The sequence below is a fragment of the Magnolia sinica genome, chromosome 10 (genome assembly GCF_029962835.1).
Source record: "Magnolia sinica isolate HGM2019 chromosome 10, MsV1, whole genome shotgun sequence".
In the NCBI taxonomy this organism is placed as follows: domain Eukaryota; kingdom Viridiplantae; phylum Streptophyta; class Magnoliopsida; order Magnoliales; family Magnoliaceae; genus Magnolia; species Magnolia sinica.
The window spans coordinates 27,268,060-27,288,962 of record NC_080582.1 but is presented as its reverse complement, the minus strand read 5'-3'; the positions used below and the strand labels follow the sequence as shown (position 1 = coordinate 27,288,962).

The 20,903-nt window shown below is 40.9% G+C and overlaps 1 protein-coding gene and 5 pseudogenes across 1 annotated transcript; 1 reads left to right on the top strand and 5 right to left on the bottom strand.

The window, feature by feature from the left end:
- Positions 1–3,989: 3,989 nt before the first annotated feature.
- Positions 3,990–4,739, top strand: LOC131217456 (probable leucine-rich repeat receptor-like protein kinase At1g68400). The gene has a single exon (XM_058212394.1). It carries the CDS (start codon positions 3,990–3,992, stop codon positions 4,737–4,739), a length of 750 nt encoding a protein of 249 aa, XP_058068377.1.
- Positions 4,740–6,299: 1,560 nt separating this feature from the next.
- On the bottom strand, positions 6,300–6,415 carry LOC131217992 (5S ribosomal RNA; annotated as a pseudogene).
- Positions 6,416–6,919: 504 nt separating this feature from the next.
- Positions 6,920–7,038, bottom strand: LOC131217991 (5S ribosomal RNA; annotated as a pseudogene).
- Positions 7,039–7,422: 384 nt separating this feature from the next.
- Positions 7,423–7,594, bottom strand: LOC131217995 (5S ribosomal RNA; annotated as a pseudogene).
- Positions 7,595–7,919: 325 nt separating this feature from the next.
- On the bottom strand, positions 7,920–8,039 carry LOC131217994 (5S ribosomal RNA; annotated as a pseudogene).
- Positions 8,040–9,003: 964 nt separating this feature from the next.
- Positions 9,004–9,122, bottom strand: LOC131217993 (5S ribosomal RNA; annotated as a pseudogene).
- Positions 9,123–20,903: the final 11,781 nt, after the last annotated feature.

Genomic DNA, 20,903 nt, shown 5'->3' with positions numbered 1-20,903 from the left:
AGTTTACCACATTGAGTCTATCTATCTAAATTTAGGAATGAGACTAGTTTGGATAAAAGTCCCTTCTGATGGACCCCACAGCTTGCGATACTAAGTACTATCATCCCAACTTCACACTTCAGTTTAGTCATTTCATTTGCACCGCATATTGCATATTTCCTCAACATATAGTATTTGGTTTACTATGCTTCTATTTTGCATAGCCTGAATAAGGTTGATGGTATTATGGACTCGCTGGGATCTGCATATTGCATTACATCTATGACATATGACATTTGAGTTGTTATGTTTTTTACATTTATATGGCCTAGATGATGCTGATGGTATTCATGGCTCGTCAAGAATTGCATATTGTATTGTATCCTCGACATCTGATATTTGGCTCATTATGACTCCGCATTGCATAGTCGATCTACATTGAATACTTTGATATTGAATGACTTATAGCCTTGCCAGTATTTCCGCTTACTTTGATATTTGTGTCCTTGAGACTTATCTTGCGCACACAATTACACAACCCTTTAAGCTTTTTATGAGCTTATGCATGATAGAAGCGTGCAGGTAGCGTTAGGTCGCAATAGCATTGAGCTTGGAGCGTGTAACTGTCTTCTGGAACTTTGATTTTTGATATATGTATTTCTTTTTTATCACTGTATTTAATTGTTTTTATTAGTGGATATGTGATGATGATGTTGCCTTTGTGATTTGGGTAAACTTAAGGTTATGCTTATTTACAAAGAAATTCATGTCGAAAATCCTCCTTATGGGATCTCAGGATCGAAAATCTAGCGTATGGGTGTTGGAAGCCGAGAATGGGGTACTACGGAGGCTGTCGGCACTGGATTCGATGATCAGGAATTTTGTGAGCCCGGTTTCTGAGTTTAGGATGTGATGAATCACGCTGGGCCCCACAGTTATGGATCCACCCCCTCGGTGGATCAAGGGATCCAGCGAAGCTGTAACTGCGGTTTTTGGCAGCTACACTTGGATTTCTTGGGAAAAGGAAATATACACCTCCAGAGCACTTCAACCAGTCGTCCACGGTATCTTAGGCCATCAGTTGGTGGTGGATCCGTTTAATTCCACGGTTGTACTTTTGCGTATTAACTCTCAATGGTTATTTTATATTTTCTTGGATCTTTTGAAGGAATTGATTTTAGCCTTTGGCGGGCCTGTGAACGATGGGGTTTACTTCTTGCCCGGCTCTATTCACCCAAAGATCCTGTCAAACACTTCTGTGGTGCTCTTTGGCTGTATGCTAGGATAGCATAGAGAGAGAGATGAGGGAGGTTCAGATGGTAAAAGAAAATATAAGAGGTAGAGGAAAAGGTATGGCAGGAGAAGAAATGGTGGGTAATCCATCTCACAATCTCTCATAATATTATTGGGTGATTAAAATTTTGAACTGACATTCTATCGGAAACTGGTTGAGCAGATATACAGAAGGGATGCCATTAGTCATTAGGATGGTGCCATGAAGACTATGTCACACTGTCTCACAACTTCACATAAGAGACATAAAAAAATAAAGAAGACTTAAGTGAATGATAACACATTAAAACAAGTAAGAAGAAGTATGTGCAATATATGCAGGCTTGCGTGATAAAATCCCAACCATTCCCTACCAAGCAGCTGTATTTTTATGAAAGTAGATTCTAATGATAGCTCACCACCATTTTGAAAATGGTGGGAAATACTCGGCACAGGTGACACAATTGTCCGCTCCTATGCAAAGTATACAAAATGGAGAAATGCTCCCGTCCACTCGGTTAGAGCAGGTTAACTTTCAACATATCATCTGAACGTGACATCCAATCCATTCAATAGCGAGGCCTTACCCTGAGGATCACCATGTGTAAAGATCAACCCCTCCACTTATTATGAAGACCACGCCTATATTTTATTATTTATCAGCAACTATGCATTATTTTCTATGATTTGACCCACTTGATGATTGGACAGGCTAATTTTTGTATAAGGTAATCCTCATGATTGGGGCATGCCCAAGATAGGTTGAAAGTTACCCACTTGTCGGATGGTAACTCATCAACTGGCTGTTTGCATATGAGCATTTCTCTAAAAATTAGGCAAATTGTAAATGGAGGATATCTTTAAAATCAAATTGATCAAGAAATTCTAACCATCTAATTGATGGCTATCAGATTAATGGTTAAAAGTAAAACAATGAGTGTTGTGAGAAATTCAAATGTTGCATTTGGACATTCCATATGATATTCTGGCATTCCCTGCATACAGGGATAGACCTGACTCTATTTTAATGGGTCTAGGTCCAAATCCTTGGACCTTTTCTGTGAATTCTCTTGGATTTGGGTTCACTTGCCATGTTAGGATGAGTTGGGCCTAGTTCGGATTAAGCAATTTCCTTCATCTGTTTCAAAATTTTCACCAGTCAAAAAATTTAGGACCTTCAAGAATTTGCTTTAAAATGAGTATTAGGAAAATTGAAAATATTAGAAAAGATTAATATTTCTAATTTTTCTAATAACAAGAAAATGATACACTAAGCCATGGTGTAACACAATGCGTTAAGTAACAATTACTATATGAAATAGTGATACCTTAAACAGTAATTTTAGGGAAAAAGTCCTGAAAAGAAAAATTAAAATAGTGGCGTGACACAGGGATGAACGTGATGTGGTCGAGCACCATCTCCCTCAAGAGGATAATTGTTCTGAATCCATGGAACTCCTCTGGACTCCTCATAGAGGCTTCTTGAATCCACGAGAAAGAAAACAAGCAAAATAGAAATTAAATTCTACAAAATTTGAAATTGTTTAAAGAATGTAATAAACGAGTTTAGAACCCTTTAAATAGGGATACCAAGCAATGAGAGAGAAATTAGAAGCAAACTACAACTAAAACTCCTAGAATTCGCAACTTACAATAAATAGTAAATTTACTTTTTATAGTAAGTTTCATATGTGGCTTCACCATGTTATTCTCCTAATTATTCTAAGCACTTTTCATGTTCGACACAACTCCTAAATCCCAACGGATGAAGAGTTATGATCAAACAAAAACTTACTATTTATAGTAAAAATGGAACTAAATATGGAATTCGATCGTCAATGGAATTTTGCAAATCTTGCATGTAGGCAACCCGGCTTCTGCCGTGTTGGTTAGCTAAAGTAGCTCGTCCTACCACAAAATCATATATTTTACACCTGATAAGTCATTCCGGATTATGAGATACGCCCAATCTAAGGTCTAACGGTCCGGATCACTTCTGTCGTCGACTGGGCTTTTTCTAATACATCTTGGCTATGAAACTATCTGCAACCTACTCTACATCATGGTGTTATCCACTGCTTGCCCTTTGCTTATGGGTAGCCTACTACATTTTGTTATACCTTGGTTATTGTATAATATTCCTTTAAAAGGAGGGATTTATTGTAAATGGAATTTTATTTTTTTTCATTATTATTATTATTATTATTTTTTTGTGAAAATTATTTTCTAAAAACAGCCCATTTTAGTAATTTCCCAATTTTCAAACTTTTATATATTGTCCTACTTGGCTTCATGAAAGGCAAACGGCAAGGCCGCCCACAACACTTTAAACTCTCTTGGTAAATCAGCCCAAATAGGCTTTTGTGCGTTTGTATCTTTCATTTTATTATAATACATCCTCCTCATATCTTCACTCTAACCTCTTCAAAACCAATCAGAGGAAAAACCCATATGTGTTTCTATAAAAACCTCCTATCTTCCTCCCAATGAAAAACCAGCCTCTTTGAATTATTCCATTGCAAAACCCATCTCATTTTCCATCTCTCATCTTCTTCTGAAATGCCCACTTCATATATTTACCACAATTTCATGAAGAGATCCAATTCCAGTTCATTCAGAGGGAATCAAGGCTCAAAATCTATCATTTGAACAAAACATCTCCCTTTCAGCTTCCATCTTATTATAAAAGACCCACTTCATATCTTTCTTGCAACTTCATTAGATTCAATTCCAATAGAATGGAAAGAATCCACATCTGGGTCCTCTCTATTTCTTTCATTCTCCTTCTCCCCCTATCGAATTCAGTTGATGAGGAAGTAAAGCAGACCCTCCTCACCTTTTTTCAGCGTCTCTCCAATGGCAACCATTCAGCTGATCTCAGCTTCGGTTGGAACTCTACCTCTGATCCATGCGACGATCGCTGGAAAGGGATCAGTTGCGATCCCCGATCTTCTTCCATTAAGAAACTAGTGCTCGAGAACCTAGGCCTCAGAGGGACTCTGGATGTCAGATCCATCTGCACCATCCAAACTCTTGGTGTCTTGAGTGTTCAAAACAATTTCATCCATGGAGAGCTCCAGCCAGAGATTGAAAACTGTCAGCAACTGACCCACCTCTATATCAACCAAAACCAATTTTCAGGGCACCTCCCCGACACTCTGCCGGGCTTGAATAATTTGAAGAGGCTCTTTATTTATGAAAATAGCTTCTCAGGTGAGTTGCCGGATTTGCCCAAGATCTCGGGCCTGGTATCGTTTCTTGCTCAATACAATCATCTCACTGGGAAAATTCCAAAATTCGATTTCTCCAACCTTCAGGGCTTCAATGTCTCCTTCAACAATTTCAGCGGTCCAATTCCCAAACCGACCGGTCGTTTCGATGATAGCAGCTTTTTGGGGAATCCTGAATTGTGCGGAAAGCCGACTTCCAAGCAATGTCCAAATTCAAACCTTCCGGGAGGACAACAGGTTCCCATGTTGGGAATTTGACCATACTGGCCTCGACATATGGTCAAATTCCCTACATGGATACAACCGTTCAAATATTCAGAGTATAGCCTGTTGAGAAGCGTTCACAAGTTACTCAAACCAAAATGCTCGTCCTTGTTTCTGTCGTTGTTGACTCCTTTGTTTTCGAGGGAATAAGAAGTTACTTTATATTTAATTGCAAGAAATAAATGTGTACGGAGGTCTTTTTTTTGGGCATGGCAAGGACCAACTGGTGGGTCCCACATTGATGTACGTATAATCCATGCTGTCCATCCTTTTTGCCATGTCATTTTAAGACTAGGGCCAAAATATTAGCATGATCCAGAGCTCGTGTGGGCCACATAATAGAAAATAATGGTGACAATGCCACCCATTGTTGAAACTTTCCAGACTCAATGTGATGTTTGTTAGAAGTGGACACGGTCAAAGTCAAGACTTTTTGGGCCCATGGCGATCTGACCAACAAGGTGGACGGAATAGATCATCTCATTGTGGGCCTGTACTCATATTATTTAAAAATAATTAAGTTATTAATTACATTACATTACAACCACAACCCTTACCACATTATAACCACGACCCTTATCATGGGTATAAGTTGTGGTTGCCATGATATATGTCTTATGGTTGTCATGAGGTAAGGGTCGTGGTTATCATGTTATATAAGTCGTGGTCTTCATTTTATATGGGTCGTGGTTGTCATGTTATATGGGTCTTGATTGTCATAGGCCTTGGCAAGGACCAACTAGTGGGGCCTACATTGATGTATGTGTATAATCCATGCCGCCCATCCTTTTTGCCGTGTCATTTTAGGGCTAGGGTCAAAATACCAGCCTGATCCAGAGCTCGTGTGGGCCACAAAATAGAAAATAATGATAAAAATGACACTCATTGTTGATATTTGTTAGAAGTGAACACTGCCCAAGTTAGGACTTTTTGGGACCATGGCGAGCTGGCCGACAAGGTGGATGGAACGGATTACCCCATTGTGGGCCTCGACTCCTATTATTTAAAAATAATCAAGTTATTAATTACATCAACCTGCAACCATGACCCCATGTAACATTGTAAGGGTCGTGGTTGTTATGTTATATGAGTCGTGGTTGTCATGTTTTATGGGTCGTGGTTGTCATGAGTCGTAGTTAATATGTTATAAGGGTCGTGGTTGTCATGGGTCATGGTTATCATATTATATGGGTCGTGGTTGTAATATTATATGGATCATGGTTGTCATGAGCCTATATTGATGTATGTGTATAATTCATGCCGCCCATCCTTTTTACTGTGTCATTTTAGAGCTAGGGCCCAAATATCAGCCTAATCCAAAGCTCATGTGGGCCACATAATAAAAAATAATGGTGACAATGACACCAATTGTTGATATTTGTTAGAAGTGGACACTGTCCAAGTCAGGACTTTTTTGGCACACGACGAGTTGGCTGACAAGGTGAACGGAATGAATCACTCCATTGTGGGCCTCGACTCCTATTATTTAAAAATAATCAAGTTGGCAACCACGACCCTTACCACATTACAACCACGACCCCATGTAACATGGTAAGGGTGCAACACAAGGACTTCTCATGAGGTCACCCATAGTACTACTCTCACTCAAGCACACTTAACTGCAGAGTTCTAATAGAATCCGGTGCATTAGTGTTGGTATGATCGCACCCGTAACAGTTGTGCACAATTTTGGTGTCATTCCCTTCTTCGGAAGTCGGCAAGTCGTATGCCGGCGGGCTCAACCTTTGAGGGGCCGTAACTTTTCGCTTGGGCGTCTGCTTTCTGTATATTTTATATGATTTTGGGGTAGCTTTGAAAAATCTATACTTCGCCCTGGACGCGGCACCGTGGGCCGCATTTAGCAAGCCCCGACCGATCAATCCGATCCGGTTTGACTGTCCATCAAGTGGGCCTCGCTTTCATTCCTCACTCCCTTCGTAAATCGTCTTTGCTGAACGATCCTAACCATCTGGGCAGTGGCCCGCTGACTTGTGCCGGTCCTAGGAATGCCAAATGAGCCAAAGAAGCCAAAAAATGGATCACGGGAACACTAAAAGAACCAAAATGAGAGGGGTGCAACACGAGGACTCTCCAAGAGGTAACCCATCCTATTACTACTCTCGCCCAAGCACGCTTAACTGGATCACGGGAACACTAAAAGAACCAAAATGAGAGGGGTGCAACACGAGGACTCTCCAAGAGGTAACCCATCCTATTACTACTCTCGCCCAAGCACGCTTAACTGTAAAGTTCTGATAGAATTAGGTGCATTAGTGCTGGTATAATCACACCTGTAAGAGTTGCGCATGATTTTGGTGTTATTCCCTTCTCCGGAAGTCGCCAAGTCACCTTCGACAGGTTGTAACTTTTCGCTCGGGCATCTGCTTTTTGCATATTTTATATGATTTTGGAGTAGCTCCGAAAGATCTACGCTTCGCCCTGGTTGTCGCACCCGCGGGCCGCATCTAGCATGCCCCAACCGATCGATCTAATCCAATCCAACAGTCCATCAAGTGGGCCCCGCTTCCGTTCCTCACTCCCTACACGAATTGGCTTTGCCCGACGATCCTAGCTATCTGTGCAGTGGTTCGTTGACTCACACTGGTCCTGGGAATGCCAAAAGAGCCAAAGAAGCCAAAAAAAGGGTCCTGAGAATGCCGAAAGTGCTAAAAGGGGAGGGGTGCAACACAAGGATTTCCTACGAGGTCACCCATCCTAGAACTACTCTCACCCAAGCACACTTAACTGCGGTGTTGAGGTCACTAATCCTAGAACTACTCTCACCCAAGCACACTTAACTGCGGTGTTCTGACGGGATCCAATGCATTAGTGCTGGTATGATTGCACCCATAGGAGCTGCGCACGATTTTGGAGTCATTCCCTTTTTCGAAAGTCGTTAAGTCGCCCATCGACGAGAATTTTTCGCTCAGGCGTCCGCTTTCTGCATATATGATTTTGGAGTAACTCCGAAAGATGTATGCCCCACCCCGGTTGCCCCACCCACGGGCCGCATTTAGCATGCCCCAGCCGATTCGATCCGACCATCCATCAAGTGGGCCCCACTTTCGTGCCTCACTCCCTCCGTGAATCGGCTTTACCAGACGATCCCAGCCATCTAGGCAGTGGCCCGCTGACTCACGCCGGTCTCGGTGATGCCAAAAGATCCACAGAAGCCAAAAATGGGTCCAAAGACTTCCCAGGAGGTCACCCATCCTAGAACTACTCTTGCCTAAGCACGCTTAACTGTGGAGTTCTGATGGGATGTGGTGCATTAGTGCTAGTATGATCATCGCACTCATAGTAGTTGCGCGTGATTTTAATGTCATTCCCTTCTCCAGTAGTTGCCAAGTCACCTGTCGGTGGGCCCAACTTTTGAGGGGTCATAACTTTTCACTCAGGCGTTCGCTTTCTACATATTTTATATGATTTTGAGGTAGCTCTGAAAGATCTATGATCCACCCCGGTCGCCGCATGTAGCATGCCCTAGCCGATCGATCCGATCCGACCATCCATCAAGTGGGCCCCGCTTCCGTTCCTCACTCCCTCCGCGAACCGGCTTTGTCGGACAATCCTAGCTATCTGGGCAGTGGCCTGCTGACTCGCATCGATCCCGGAATGCCAAAAGAGCCAAAGAAGTAAAAAAGGGTCTCAAGAATGGCATAAGAGCCAAAGAAACAAAAAAAAAAAAGTCCCAGGAAAACCAAAAGAGCCAAAAGGGGAGGGGTATAACACAAGGACTTCCCAAGAGCACAAGGACTTCCCAAGAGGTCACCTATCATAGTACTACTCTTGCCCAAGCACACTTAACTGCGGAGTCCTAATGAGATTTGATGCATTAGTGTTGGTATCATTGTACTCGTAAGTGCTACACGCGATTTTGGTGTTATTCTCTTCTTTGGAAGTCGCTACGTCACCTGCCGGCTGGCCCAACCTTCGAGGGACCGTAAAATTTCGCTCGGGTGTTCGCTTTCTGCATATTTAATATGATTTTGGGTAGCTCCGAAAGACCTACGCTCCGCATTGGATGCCGCACCCGCGGGCTGCATTAACACGCCCCGGCCGATCGATCCGATCCTATCCGACCATCCATCAAGTGAGCCCTGCTTTCGTTCCTCACTCCCTTTGCGAATCGGCTTTACCGGACGATCCTAGCCATCTGGGCGGTGGCCCACCGACTCGCGCTGGTCTTGGGAATGTCAAAAGAGCCAAAGAAGCCAAAAAATGGATCCTTGGAATGCCAAAAGAGCTAAAAAGGGGATGGGTGCAATACGAGGATTTCCCATGAGGTCACCCATCATAGTATTACTATCGCTCAAGCAGGCTTAATTACAGAGTTCTAATGGGATCCGTTGCATTAGTATTGGTATGATCGCAACCATAGGAGTTACGTGCGATTTCGGTGTCATTCCGTTACTACATTTACTCGAGCTTTGGTGGACAGAAGAGCGATGCACAAATCCATCTTAAGAGAGGATGTAAATCGATTGAGTCTCAAGCTAAGCCCATTCAAGGTGTGGCCAAGGATGTGGTGCTACGTGTGGGCGGGATGGTAAAACGAATCCATCCGCCATTCCGTTGGATGATTTTAATTTAATATTAGGCATGAACTTCATGTACTAGGTGAAGGGATTCCCATGCCCCATCTTGTAGTGACGGGCATCATGGATGAGGGGCATCCATGCATGGTAATGATGGGGCACAAAGGAAAGGCCGAGGTTGGGAAGATCTCGGCCTTGCAACTAATAAAGGGCGGCAACAACGGGACTATACTGCCTGACAGTTTGAGGAACCAACACAGAAGTTCATTGACAAGTAGTTGGCATGGGTGTCGATGTAATAGTTGGGGTATGGTATAATCGACCCATCATCCTCATGGGCTCAAGTCATGGACTTAGCTAAATTCATGTCTGACTTGTGCTGTAGAGAGGGTTTGTACTTCAGGGAATTTTAGAATAAAGTAGAAGTGTTGGAAAGTTACAGAGAATAGCAGGATAGTGTAGAGAATTGTAGAAAGTTCTAGAGTTGTGTAGAATGGCGTGGAGTTGTATAGAGGTCTTTTAAAAGTTTCCAGAGAACTTTAGTAGCTTTGTAAGAAGAGACATGTATGGTGTGCGAGTCATCGAGGGTTCTATCCCTGGCTATTGTTACCTTTGTAAACCTTACCACCTTGGAAGTATCCAAGGCTAAACAAAAATGGTCTATGTAAGGGGGGAGGTCCTCATTCCTTAAAAAGTAAGGAGAGGTAACTTTAAGTGCTCTATTGTAATCTAAGGTGTTCTTCCTTATCTTGTGTCTCTCTTGCTTCTTAAATGCATGTAAATGTACGTAAATGGGTAATGATTAATTACTAATGTAATTCTTGCATTTTTATTTTTATTTTTCTATTTTAACAATGACGGCTTGCTTTTTTAATACTAAAATTGAGGGTGAACAAAAAAGGTCTATGTAAGGGGGGGAGGTCCTCATTTGTTAAAAAATTAAGGAGAGGTAACTTTAAGTGTTCTAGTGTAATCCAAGGTGTTCTTCCTTATCTCATGTCTCTCTTACTTCTTAAATGCATGTAAATGGGTAATGATTAATTACCAATGTAATGCCTGCACGATTTTTTATTTTTATTTTTTCTATTTCAACAATTATAGCTTGCTTTTTTTACAATAAAATCGAGGAGGGTGCAAATTCCATGTGGGGGCCATTGATATATGTGGCTTATCCACGTCGTTCATCCATATTGTGGCTGATTTTAGGACATGAACCCAAAATTGAGGAAGATCCAAAGCTCAAGTGGACCATGCCACACAAGATGGTGGGTTGAACGCTTACTGCTAAAAACCTTTTACGGCCACAATTTCCTATGGTGTGGGCCACTTGAGTTTTGGATCTGCCTCATTTTTAGGTTCATTTCTTAAAATGTTCAGATAAAACAGATGGACGACATGGATATATATATATATATATATATATATATATATATATATATATATATATATATATATAGGCTCATTAACTCCGCAAGCATAAGGGTCCAAAATTTTCCTTAGTTTCATCCAAAAATTTTATTTCACTTATTTCTGGGTTTCTTGAATTCTGTCAAATCTTTGATTTCATTTCTTTTTCTTTTTTGTTTATAGTTTTCACACACACTCACGCATGCACACCCCCACACTCACACCCACCCCACACACTCTCCTGCACTCGTACAAGGGACGCTCAAACCCGTGACCTCATGTTGAAACTCGAGAGAGTCTACCACTGAGGCACGACAACAGGTGCCTTTGATTTCATTTCACTTGTTTAGTATCCTTTTGAATAGCATGTTTCATGGGGACGTTTTGGATGTTACAAATCACTGTTAAACTGATCGGTCTCTTTGATTCGGTCAGGCTGAAAGGCAGTAGTTAAGGATTTGTCACATTGTTGGTAGGCGCAACTGAGTCAAGCTTCTTGTTGGAAGACAGGTTCAGCTCCAGATCATCTAGCTTCTGGAGCTTTAGTTTCTCTTGTTATTTCTCTTTCCGAGATTTTATGGAATTCTTGTTACTTCTGATTCTACATGATGTAGATTTCAGTGCAGATTGCTATACTTAGAAATGCTGTAGGCAGTTTTGGATGTAACAAAAGAAATAGCGGCAGCGTGTACTTTTAGGAGTCAACCAGGTGTGATTTGTGTTTGGGTTGTGCATGCAAAAAAAAAAAGAGGAGGAATATTTGTGCATGGGCCATAGAAGGTTTACCACAATGTAGGTGTATGGGCCATATGTGTTTTAGATCATGCTAATATTTGTGTTCTCCGTTCATGCTGGTGGAAATCACAGAGTGAGGCCAGGAAGGTTTCAATGGTGGACCTTTCGGTCCTCACTTTTTCCTGTGGTTTGGCCCCCTTGAGTTTTGGATCTGTCTTATTTTTGGGCTCATGCCTTAACATGGGCTACGAATCGGATGAATGGGTTGGGTGTCACACAGACATCATGGTGGTGTAAGAACTCTGTGGTGGGCCTTACTAATCAACGGTCTGGATGGTCCTAACAGTTCGACTATGTGGTTGAGTAAATCAGTGGGCCCGATTTTCGGTGATCCGCTGCGCAGTCTATCTGCACAACCGTGCGTATTAGGGATGGAATGCTATAGATGTTTACGCAGACAGCAATATGAGTTGAACTAGGACACAACAATGTGGAGCATTCGGAGAGAGAGTTACGATGGGATTCAAACTCTCATCTCCTCAACTTCTATATAATAGACGAGCTGGGTCCCCGATCCAACACAAGCAGCATAACCAAAAGCCCCAACTATCATTCTGTATATTGGTGTGAAGGAGAGGAAGACGACAGCAGAGGTTTTCTAGTGTTCTTATCTGATATTCATGGCATCTCAGTTAGGTAACTCATCTGAACCCTAACCCCAATCTCCATGTTTTATGCACAGTAGATCTTTGTAATTTCTGCATCCAGATAATCCCACAATTGCTTTCAGAGCAATCTGTGCATAGGTATGGATGATCAAATTCAGCTATATCTGATCAGATCAGAGATTTTCGAATTCCTGGATCAATTGAAATCAGAGATTTTTCCCTGAATTCAGACATGAGAAAGATTAGGGATTTCAAATCTCAGATCTGGACTTTGGGGAATTTCGGTCTAGCCCTAAATCCATATGCAAATTAGGGAACTTTCGAATCCCACAAAGAATCCCCAAATTAGAAATTAGAGATTTCGGATTTTGATTTCCAAATCAGAAATTGGGAATTTTTTTTATTCTCACACAGCCATTGGAGATTATGATCCGGAATCGGACTATCAGGGATTTTGAATCCCCAAATTAGAAATTAGGGATTTGGGATTCGGAAACCCCAAATCAGTAAAATTAGGGATTTCGAATCCAGATCCCCAAATCCAGTGATTAACTGTGGATTCCAAATCCATTCCCGGATCAAGGTTTCCATACCCATTCTATCGCACATCCAGGATTTCCCTTTCCCCAAACCTATGTTGTCTTCCCTTGATCTGGTGGACCGGTGGCCATTGACGAACCTCGGATATACAGACGAAGGTGATGGATCACCACTACCTTTCTTCCTCTTTCCGAAGCCGTTACCAGCGTCTCGAGCTTCCACATTCATCAATGACAGCCGCAACCACTGTTTCCGACACCATTGATGGTGACAGGTTGCTGTGACTGCGAGAAATCCAGCAGTTGAGAGGATCTTGATCCCATTGCGGATAGGGAGAGCGGCTTGCCCTCCCTCCCTCTCTCTCTCTCTCTATCTCCTATGGTGAGAAATATTCGGGGAGAGGCTTGTAAAGAGGCTAGGGCGTAACGCCCTGTTGAGAAACAAAGTCAGGGATTTCTCCCGGTCGGGTAAGCGGCCCCGATTTCTACCTATTCGGGTCCACCTTATGGACCCGTGTATTGGGATCCGTTTTCTCTTGGTGCCTAAGCTGGATATGGCCTAGTTGCACCTTGTATTTGGTCACCGTTTGGGTCGTATTGAAAGACTGTAGATAAGATCAGGTTGTGAGCATATAATGTTGGTACATTGAGGTGGACAATAGTACAAAAGTACCTACCATCTTGTGTATCGGGTCTGTTGTATCCATCTGACACTGATGTAAGGATCTCATCAACCACTTAAAATTGTTCTAGACCAAGCTTATGATGCTCATTATATATATGTGTTGATCATATATAGAGTCTTGATTCGGCCTGATTGAAAGTCCATTACCCATCCTTTAAGAGTTGATATGGACCATTGAATTATATAATGCGAAATTTATTCGTATGTTTCATTTTAAGGTTCCTATATGTTCCAATTATTAATACCGACCATCTTGTGGGCCGCATCAGACTTTTAAGATATAATCCATTGAGAGGCAGGATTATAATCGCAATCCTAGTCTATATTTGCAGTGTTGGATTCACCATAGTGACCTCAATCGATGAAAATTCTACAAGTACAGACTTGTAATATTGGGATAAGGAGGATTGCATACAGTTGCGTTTACAATTTCATGCGTACGGTAACGAAAACACTGACGATTACTGTTTGACAGTCATGTGAACGGGTGAAGTAAATGGTGCTGGTAATGTAAAGCTGAAAGACTCATCTCACCCATAGGTGTTGGCCCACTTGAATTTTGGATTTGCCTTATTTCTGGGCTCATGTCTTAACATGAGCTACGAATCGAATGAATGGGTTGGATGTCACACGGACATCATGGTGGCCCTCGGAGGTTTTGCTTAGACGAGCTCTCTATACAGGGGCCGTGGGTGAATGAGAGAGGGACTTATGTTTGCATGTGTCGGTTGCACCAGTAAGATGTGATCTCAAATTCAGGCAGATTTGAAACTCAAAAGGTTAACCATACCACAATGCAAAGGGAAGCATTTTCTAAACGGTTCGTTGCTTTTCCTATTGGATAGGTCCATCTTGTGAATGGATAGAGTGATTTTTAGATATGTCATGCAATGCTTAAATGTCCCAAACACTGCGAGGTTGGCATCTGTGCGTGTTGCATGGAATTACCTATGACATCATTAATGAACCATCACACATGGCATGGAGAGATCAAAACCATTAACATAGGACAGACAATCCTAAAAGGGAAGCAGATAGAGGCAATCACGATGGGAGATGGATTCAGGAATCCGGTTGTAACTGAACATTGTTTTCGCCATACATAGATTAATTGAAGTACTTGATTTATCACCTGCTTAGAAGGTGTGGGAATTTTTCCATGAATGGTTCAGATACCACACATTTTGGCTCTCTTAAACATGGTGTTGCTTGTAGGCCTTTCCGATATATTCATTTCTTTTGTAATTTGCAGTCACTCATGTACAAGCTATAACATTATTGGTGGACGGTGTAGGCATTGCATACAGATGTCCACACCAACTAGCCATACTATTATTATCTCTGCAATGCAATCGGACTCCTATTTCTTCTAAAGGCAATCGAAAGACTCTTGTTCCTGAAGAATATAAGAGAGGTCCGCAACTCAGGGAGAAGAAAAGACGAACTGAAAAGAAAGAAAGAAGCCCACACTTTGGACTAAGAAAAAAAAAAGCCGTGTCTGGGTTAGAGAGGAAAGAAGAGGTTCACCTACATACGGATTAAGAAAAAGCCCACACATCATACTATAAAAAAAGAAGCTACAATCCAAGGGAACTTTTTGGAAACGAGAGCTTTCTTGAGCCTACCATTCGAACCATTTCTTCCTTCCCATAGAGAAAAGAAGGCTGCGTGTAGAGTGGGTGTAAAGTTGCATGTTCCAAGAAGAGCTCATAGGATTTTTGATAGACGCATGACAATTCTCATTTTGCACTTCGAGCACATCACCAAAAACCATAACAGAAGTTAGTTTAAAAAGCCCATTTGAGGTTAGATATGTTTTCTTAAGTTGTGAGGATCCGGGGACCCAACGGCAGCAGAGGAGTAACAGATTTCTGGCTCTGGCTCTGGCGTGCAATGCCACTCTCTGCCAGATCATCCGAAGGAAGATGATTCTGTGCAGAACTGGGCAGTTCTCCATCAATACTCTCGGTGGAATTAATAGACGGTTATTGACTTCATCATGTCCCTCCTTACGCCAATTCAATTTTGATTTAGATTTCTTTTTCCCCATTATTCAGGCCAGAAAAATTTGTTCACCGGAGCTCAAGGATCCACCGTGATGTGAGGGTTTACCTACATCGTCCATCCATTCTTCTGTATCATTTTAGCATATAAGCAAAAATAAATAAATAAATAAATAATGAGACAGTTCCAAGGCTCAAGTGGATCAAAGAGCGGGAATTAAAATGCTTACCATTTAAAACCTCCGTGGAAGCCTAGAAGTTTTGAATCAAGCTGATTCATGTCTCTTGCCTTCATCCAGACATATGTGACCTTATGAACAGGCTTCATCCAGACCTATGTGACCTTATGAACAGGTTGGATGGAAAATAATCATCATACCCTAGGAAGATTTCGATGGTGTGGGAAATTATCACTTTTACCACGTGTGATGTGATCTACGTGAGCCTTGGATCTGCCTCATTTTTAATATTATATCTTAAAATGATATAATAAAATGGATGGATGGTGTGTATAAACCTATACATTTTTTTAAATTATATTTTCAGTTATCTGTCACATTCATCAGTGTAATCCTTTACCTTTATCAGTCAACTACATTTTAGATTTCAATCACTCAGATTTCTCCATCTAGAAAGCTGTCTTGCAGCGGTTTCAGTTTTCTTTTTGTTATTCTTTTATTTGCATAGAAAAGTCACATGGAAGATAAATGTGTAACTCATTTTCAGAGGACAAACCTACACTTCCACTATCTTTAGATCATTTTAAAAACTATGTAAGTTTCGATCTTGATCACATATTACATATCTGCCTATCTCGACGCTTGTGGTCATAGTTGTTCGGTTTGAATTGAGCCGCATATTCAATTCTGACACACCCGCATTTATCATGTGACCAAATCTATAAATGGAACCACAACATTGGTACCCAATCTGCATCCCACCTATGCATGGTATCAATGAACATCATTAAGTAAAGATCATATAGCAAGAAATAGGTGACCAAACTTAATCCACCCCATCTTTATTAATAAAAATAATCGAATCTGCCTGTGATTGCTGCCCCCAAAATCATGGCGGTCCACATTATATGGGCCACTATCCACAACGTTGTTAAAAGTGTCATCCTGCAAATGCTGCGCATGAACCCATCTTGTTATTTGTGTACCATCCAAGCTGTGAGCTCTGCAATTATGACGGGATGCCACAAAAATATACATATTCATCACCGGGTGGCTAGACCGTAGAAGACAGCGGATAACCACCCTGAAACTTCCACATCCACGTGGTGGACTACATAATAGTCAGATAGGCTTAATTTTCGGAGGTAGGGGTCACCATGTTTATTATATGGCAGGACGAAGCGGATTGCGTACTAATCAGTAACTGATCAGCACACTAAGCGTACTGAGTAAACTCAATGGAGCTCACCGTTGTTTATGTATTTTATCCACTTTGTCCATCTATTTTAACAGATGATGCTAGGGCTTGAACCCAAAAATTGAAACATATCTAAAGCTCAAGTGAACTACATTACAGGAAACAATGTGAATTGAATGTTTACTGTTGAAAAATTCTTAGGAGCCATGGAAGTTTTGAATCAAGATTATATTTGTGTTTTACCTTGATTTATGTCTTTGTGATCTTATGAACATGTTGGATGACAAATAAACATCACCGCATGCACTAGGAAGGTTTCCATGGTGGAAATCATTATTCTCACTATATCCAGTGGTGTGGTCACTTCATCTTTGGATATGCTTCAATTTTGGGCTTAAATCTTAAAATGAGTTCGAAAAATGGATGGATAGCGTGGATAAACCACATACATTCATGGTGGGCCCAACAAGAGTTTACCCAGTACTCATCGTATTGAGTAACTAAATAAGCAATTTGATTTCGTCTTCGTAAAAAGGGGCTTTTGATGCCATTTTATATAGAGGGGCATATTTGTTATTTACAAAAATATGCCACTCAATCAGAAAGTTGACGCAAGGTACGAGGAGGATACCTAATTACATGAAATGATAATTGTAAACACCTCCTCTATTGATGTAGGGGAGGATGTGAGGTCGACCACTGTCTTCCTCAAGAGGATAACTGTTCCGAATCCACGGAACTTTTTTAGACTCCTCACAGAGACTTCTTGAATCCACGAGGAAAGAAAACAAGAAAATAGAAATAAATTCTAATAAATTTGTAAATTGATCGATGATTGAAATAAATGAGTTCACAACCCTTTAAATAGGAATACCAAGTAATGGGAGAAAAATCAGAATCAAACTCTAACTAAAACTTCTAGAATTCGCAACTTACTATAAATAGTAAACTTACTATTTATAGACGGTCGTGATGTCTACTAGGGTTTTTGGCCAAAAATAGCAAGTGTCCTATTTGTCTTCACCAAGTTGTTCTCCTAAATATTCTAAGCTCTTTTCACGTTGGGCGCAACTCCTAAAGCCCAAGGGATGAAGAGTTATAATCAAATTAAAACTTACTATTTATAGTAAAAATGGAATTAAAATAGGGAAACAACCGTCGATCTGGTAGTATTTCACAAATCCAGCTTGCATAATCCAGTGTAGTTGGTTAGGTGGCTAAAGTAGCTCTTTCTATCCCAAAATCATATATTTTATGTCCAATAACTCATTCCGGATTGTGAGATATGCCTGATTTAAGGTCCGACGGTCCGGATCACTTCTGTTGTCGACCAGGCTTTTTCTAATCCATCTTGGCCATGAAATTGTTCACAACCCTCTTTACATCATCTATCTCTATTAATAATTATAAACACCAATCCTATAGTTTAAATTATTGCAATTACCTCCCCTCTTAAAAGGAATCCGGCGGATGATAAAAATTTGTCCTAGTAGTCAATTGCTTGCATGTGAGGCCCACCACTATATGTAAATGGTATCCAGTCTGTCCAATGATGAATAAGTGAATCACATTATAAAATTTATAAAATGATAACTAAAACATAAACCTTGGGTTTTCCGGCAGAATATTAACAATTGGAACTATGATTACAAGATCTCAGGATCATGTATCATAGTAGTCCTTGATACTTTTTTGTAGTAATGCTTGGATTTCATGGATGGGAAAAAGGAAAGCTACACCTCTAGAGCACTCAAAACTATGGTCCGTGGATGCTAGGCCATGTGTACGGTTAAATTAATAATATCCAAGCAGACTCTGTAGCCTGAACTGCCTTCACAAACATATGACAATTAGGGAGGGCGTTGGTTCCCTATTGAAAGATATCCTAGCTAACATTCCGAGAAAATCAGAAGCACTCTCTCTTTTTTAGAGTTGCCCACTTTATCCATTTCTTTACCAAGGATCAGGTTCCTAGCTTGCTCAGACAATATTTTCTCTGACTCTCATCCTCTCACTCCATCTGCCCAAGTGTGAAATGCCTTGGTTTGTCAATCAGTGTAAATGTTGAGTCGATGAGTCAAGTGAGCCCCATATGAAGATCATACAAGTTATTGCCTCAATCGGATGTATGTTCTGAGCTCGTCACAGGTAAATTAAGCCTCACATCCTATGTCCTAAAACACTCAAGTAAATAAATCCTTAAAAGCCTTAGAACAACATAGGAGTTAAAAGTCAGAAAACTTGTTTTTAAACAGGAAATTTTTTAAAATTTTCTGCCTTATTCAATGACATCAAGTTTACGTCGATAATATCGAACACTCATGTAACGTCTCGGAAAAATCCGTACAAAGTCCTGAGTACCACCTTAGGCAGAAATCACTAAGGATCGAATTCTGTAGAAATTAGGCAAAAATTAATTAAGTGCTAAACTAAATAAATCAGAGAATTAGCTCGAACCACTTTTTATACAAATTGTAAGACCCAAAACCATTAGAATCGCTAACCCAACATTACTTAGAAACCTACGATCAGTCTCAAAATCCAGTTGCTCTCAGGAGCACATTGAAACTCCATATCGGACCTGGACCGCGCGTTGAAAGTCCGATTACCACGAAACTATACGGTTATGACCGCCTTACTGGGCTTGACAACCATAGAGGGAATCGAGCCTGAATAGTATCTAAAAATGCACAACTAGAGCCCTGAGTGAAGTGTGTGGGAAACGCGAATATCTTTAGAAAATGAACTCAGATTTGAGTGATTTGGGCCGTTCGCTTACGGGCCAAATTTAAGGTTTCAGACCGTCAGATTCTGACCAAACTACACCCTTAGATCAAGAAAATTTTCCTACATAGGTCAGTGTACTTATGACCCTGATCGAGCGAAGATAGTCATTGAACTAAAATTGGTCCCCACGGTCGATCCACAAATCTGATCGGACTAAAATCTTAACCTGGCCTAGATCCATTGCCAGGGAACTTACCCTACGCCGTAGGTGAGTAATGGACCTCCAGATGGGCCCCGTTTATCAGAAACAGACTCCCTTTGGCTATAACCTAAGTATACCATGGCCCTGGGGCCATTTGAACTAGTTCTAGGCCTATATAAGACCCTTAACCCACCCCTTCTCTCTCACATACGAATTTGCTCCAAACCCTAGGAGGGAGAAGAGAGAAGAGAGGAGAAAAGTGTGAGGAGAGAAGAGAGAGTGGGAGATCGTTGCTGGGATTCTCTCCCACAACTCCACGCCTCGATTTACCCTTCTACATCACTTCACGATCGTCTCCAATTTCGATTTCGGTAAGGAATCCTAACCCTAATCTTGTTTTAGGAATCCAAGTAGAAGAATCAGCGAAATAGCTAACCTTTTTCGTGATTTAGGTAGCCGTTGTGCCGTAGACAAAGACGTAGGGTTCAAATCGAGTTCGTAATCGGCGTACCGGTTAAAGGTGTGGACTATAAACGTTTAGGTTATGGTTTTCAAGACTTTCAATGTCAGTTAATGATTTATGACTGACTTGATTGCTATCACATATGCTTAGATACGATGTTTCCGCGTATTACACATATATAAGAACTATGTTGAAAATAATGCATTCCATGTGTTTGTTGAAATGTTTGTATGAATATGGAATTATGATTTGTACTTGCCATGATTGTTGATTGAGAATACATGATTGATGTAGGTGTGACAACTCCTATGTGGGAGGATTTTTCTATAATATATGTTTTGACTAATTTATTACATGTATGTGATATGTGTAGTTTAAGTGTTTGATAAAATGCCTGAATGAGAAAATACTTTTTGAAATGTATTTAATGAGGGTGTTGAGATAGGATTCTCAATTCCCTTATCTATAGTTATAGTTTCTTTTATATAACCTATCTTACTACTATGTGATTTATGAATGAAATGCCTTTGTATGATAACATGTGCACTATGTGTTTGTTAAAATGCTCAAATGAGATTTATGTTTCAATCGGTTGTCACATGCTGCTTGGACTATCACATATGAATGCTTATTATGTTTGAGTATGATTGGGACTAATACGTAGTCTAGGAAATCAGTAATGGTTTACGATCAGTGGCCGAACTAGTTTCGCCATGACAAATACGTTCGACGAATCCAAGTCGTATGATGATTGTCGACAGTGGTACCATGTCAATTAATTCGGCGTATGCTCGTACCAGTCGAACTTATTTAA

Coding starts and splice junctions, on each gene's coding strand:
- LOC131217456 (XM_058212394.1), top strand. CDS start 3,990: ATGGAAAGAATCCACATCTGGGTCCTCTCTATTTCTTTCATTCTCCTT.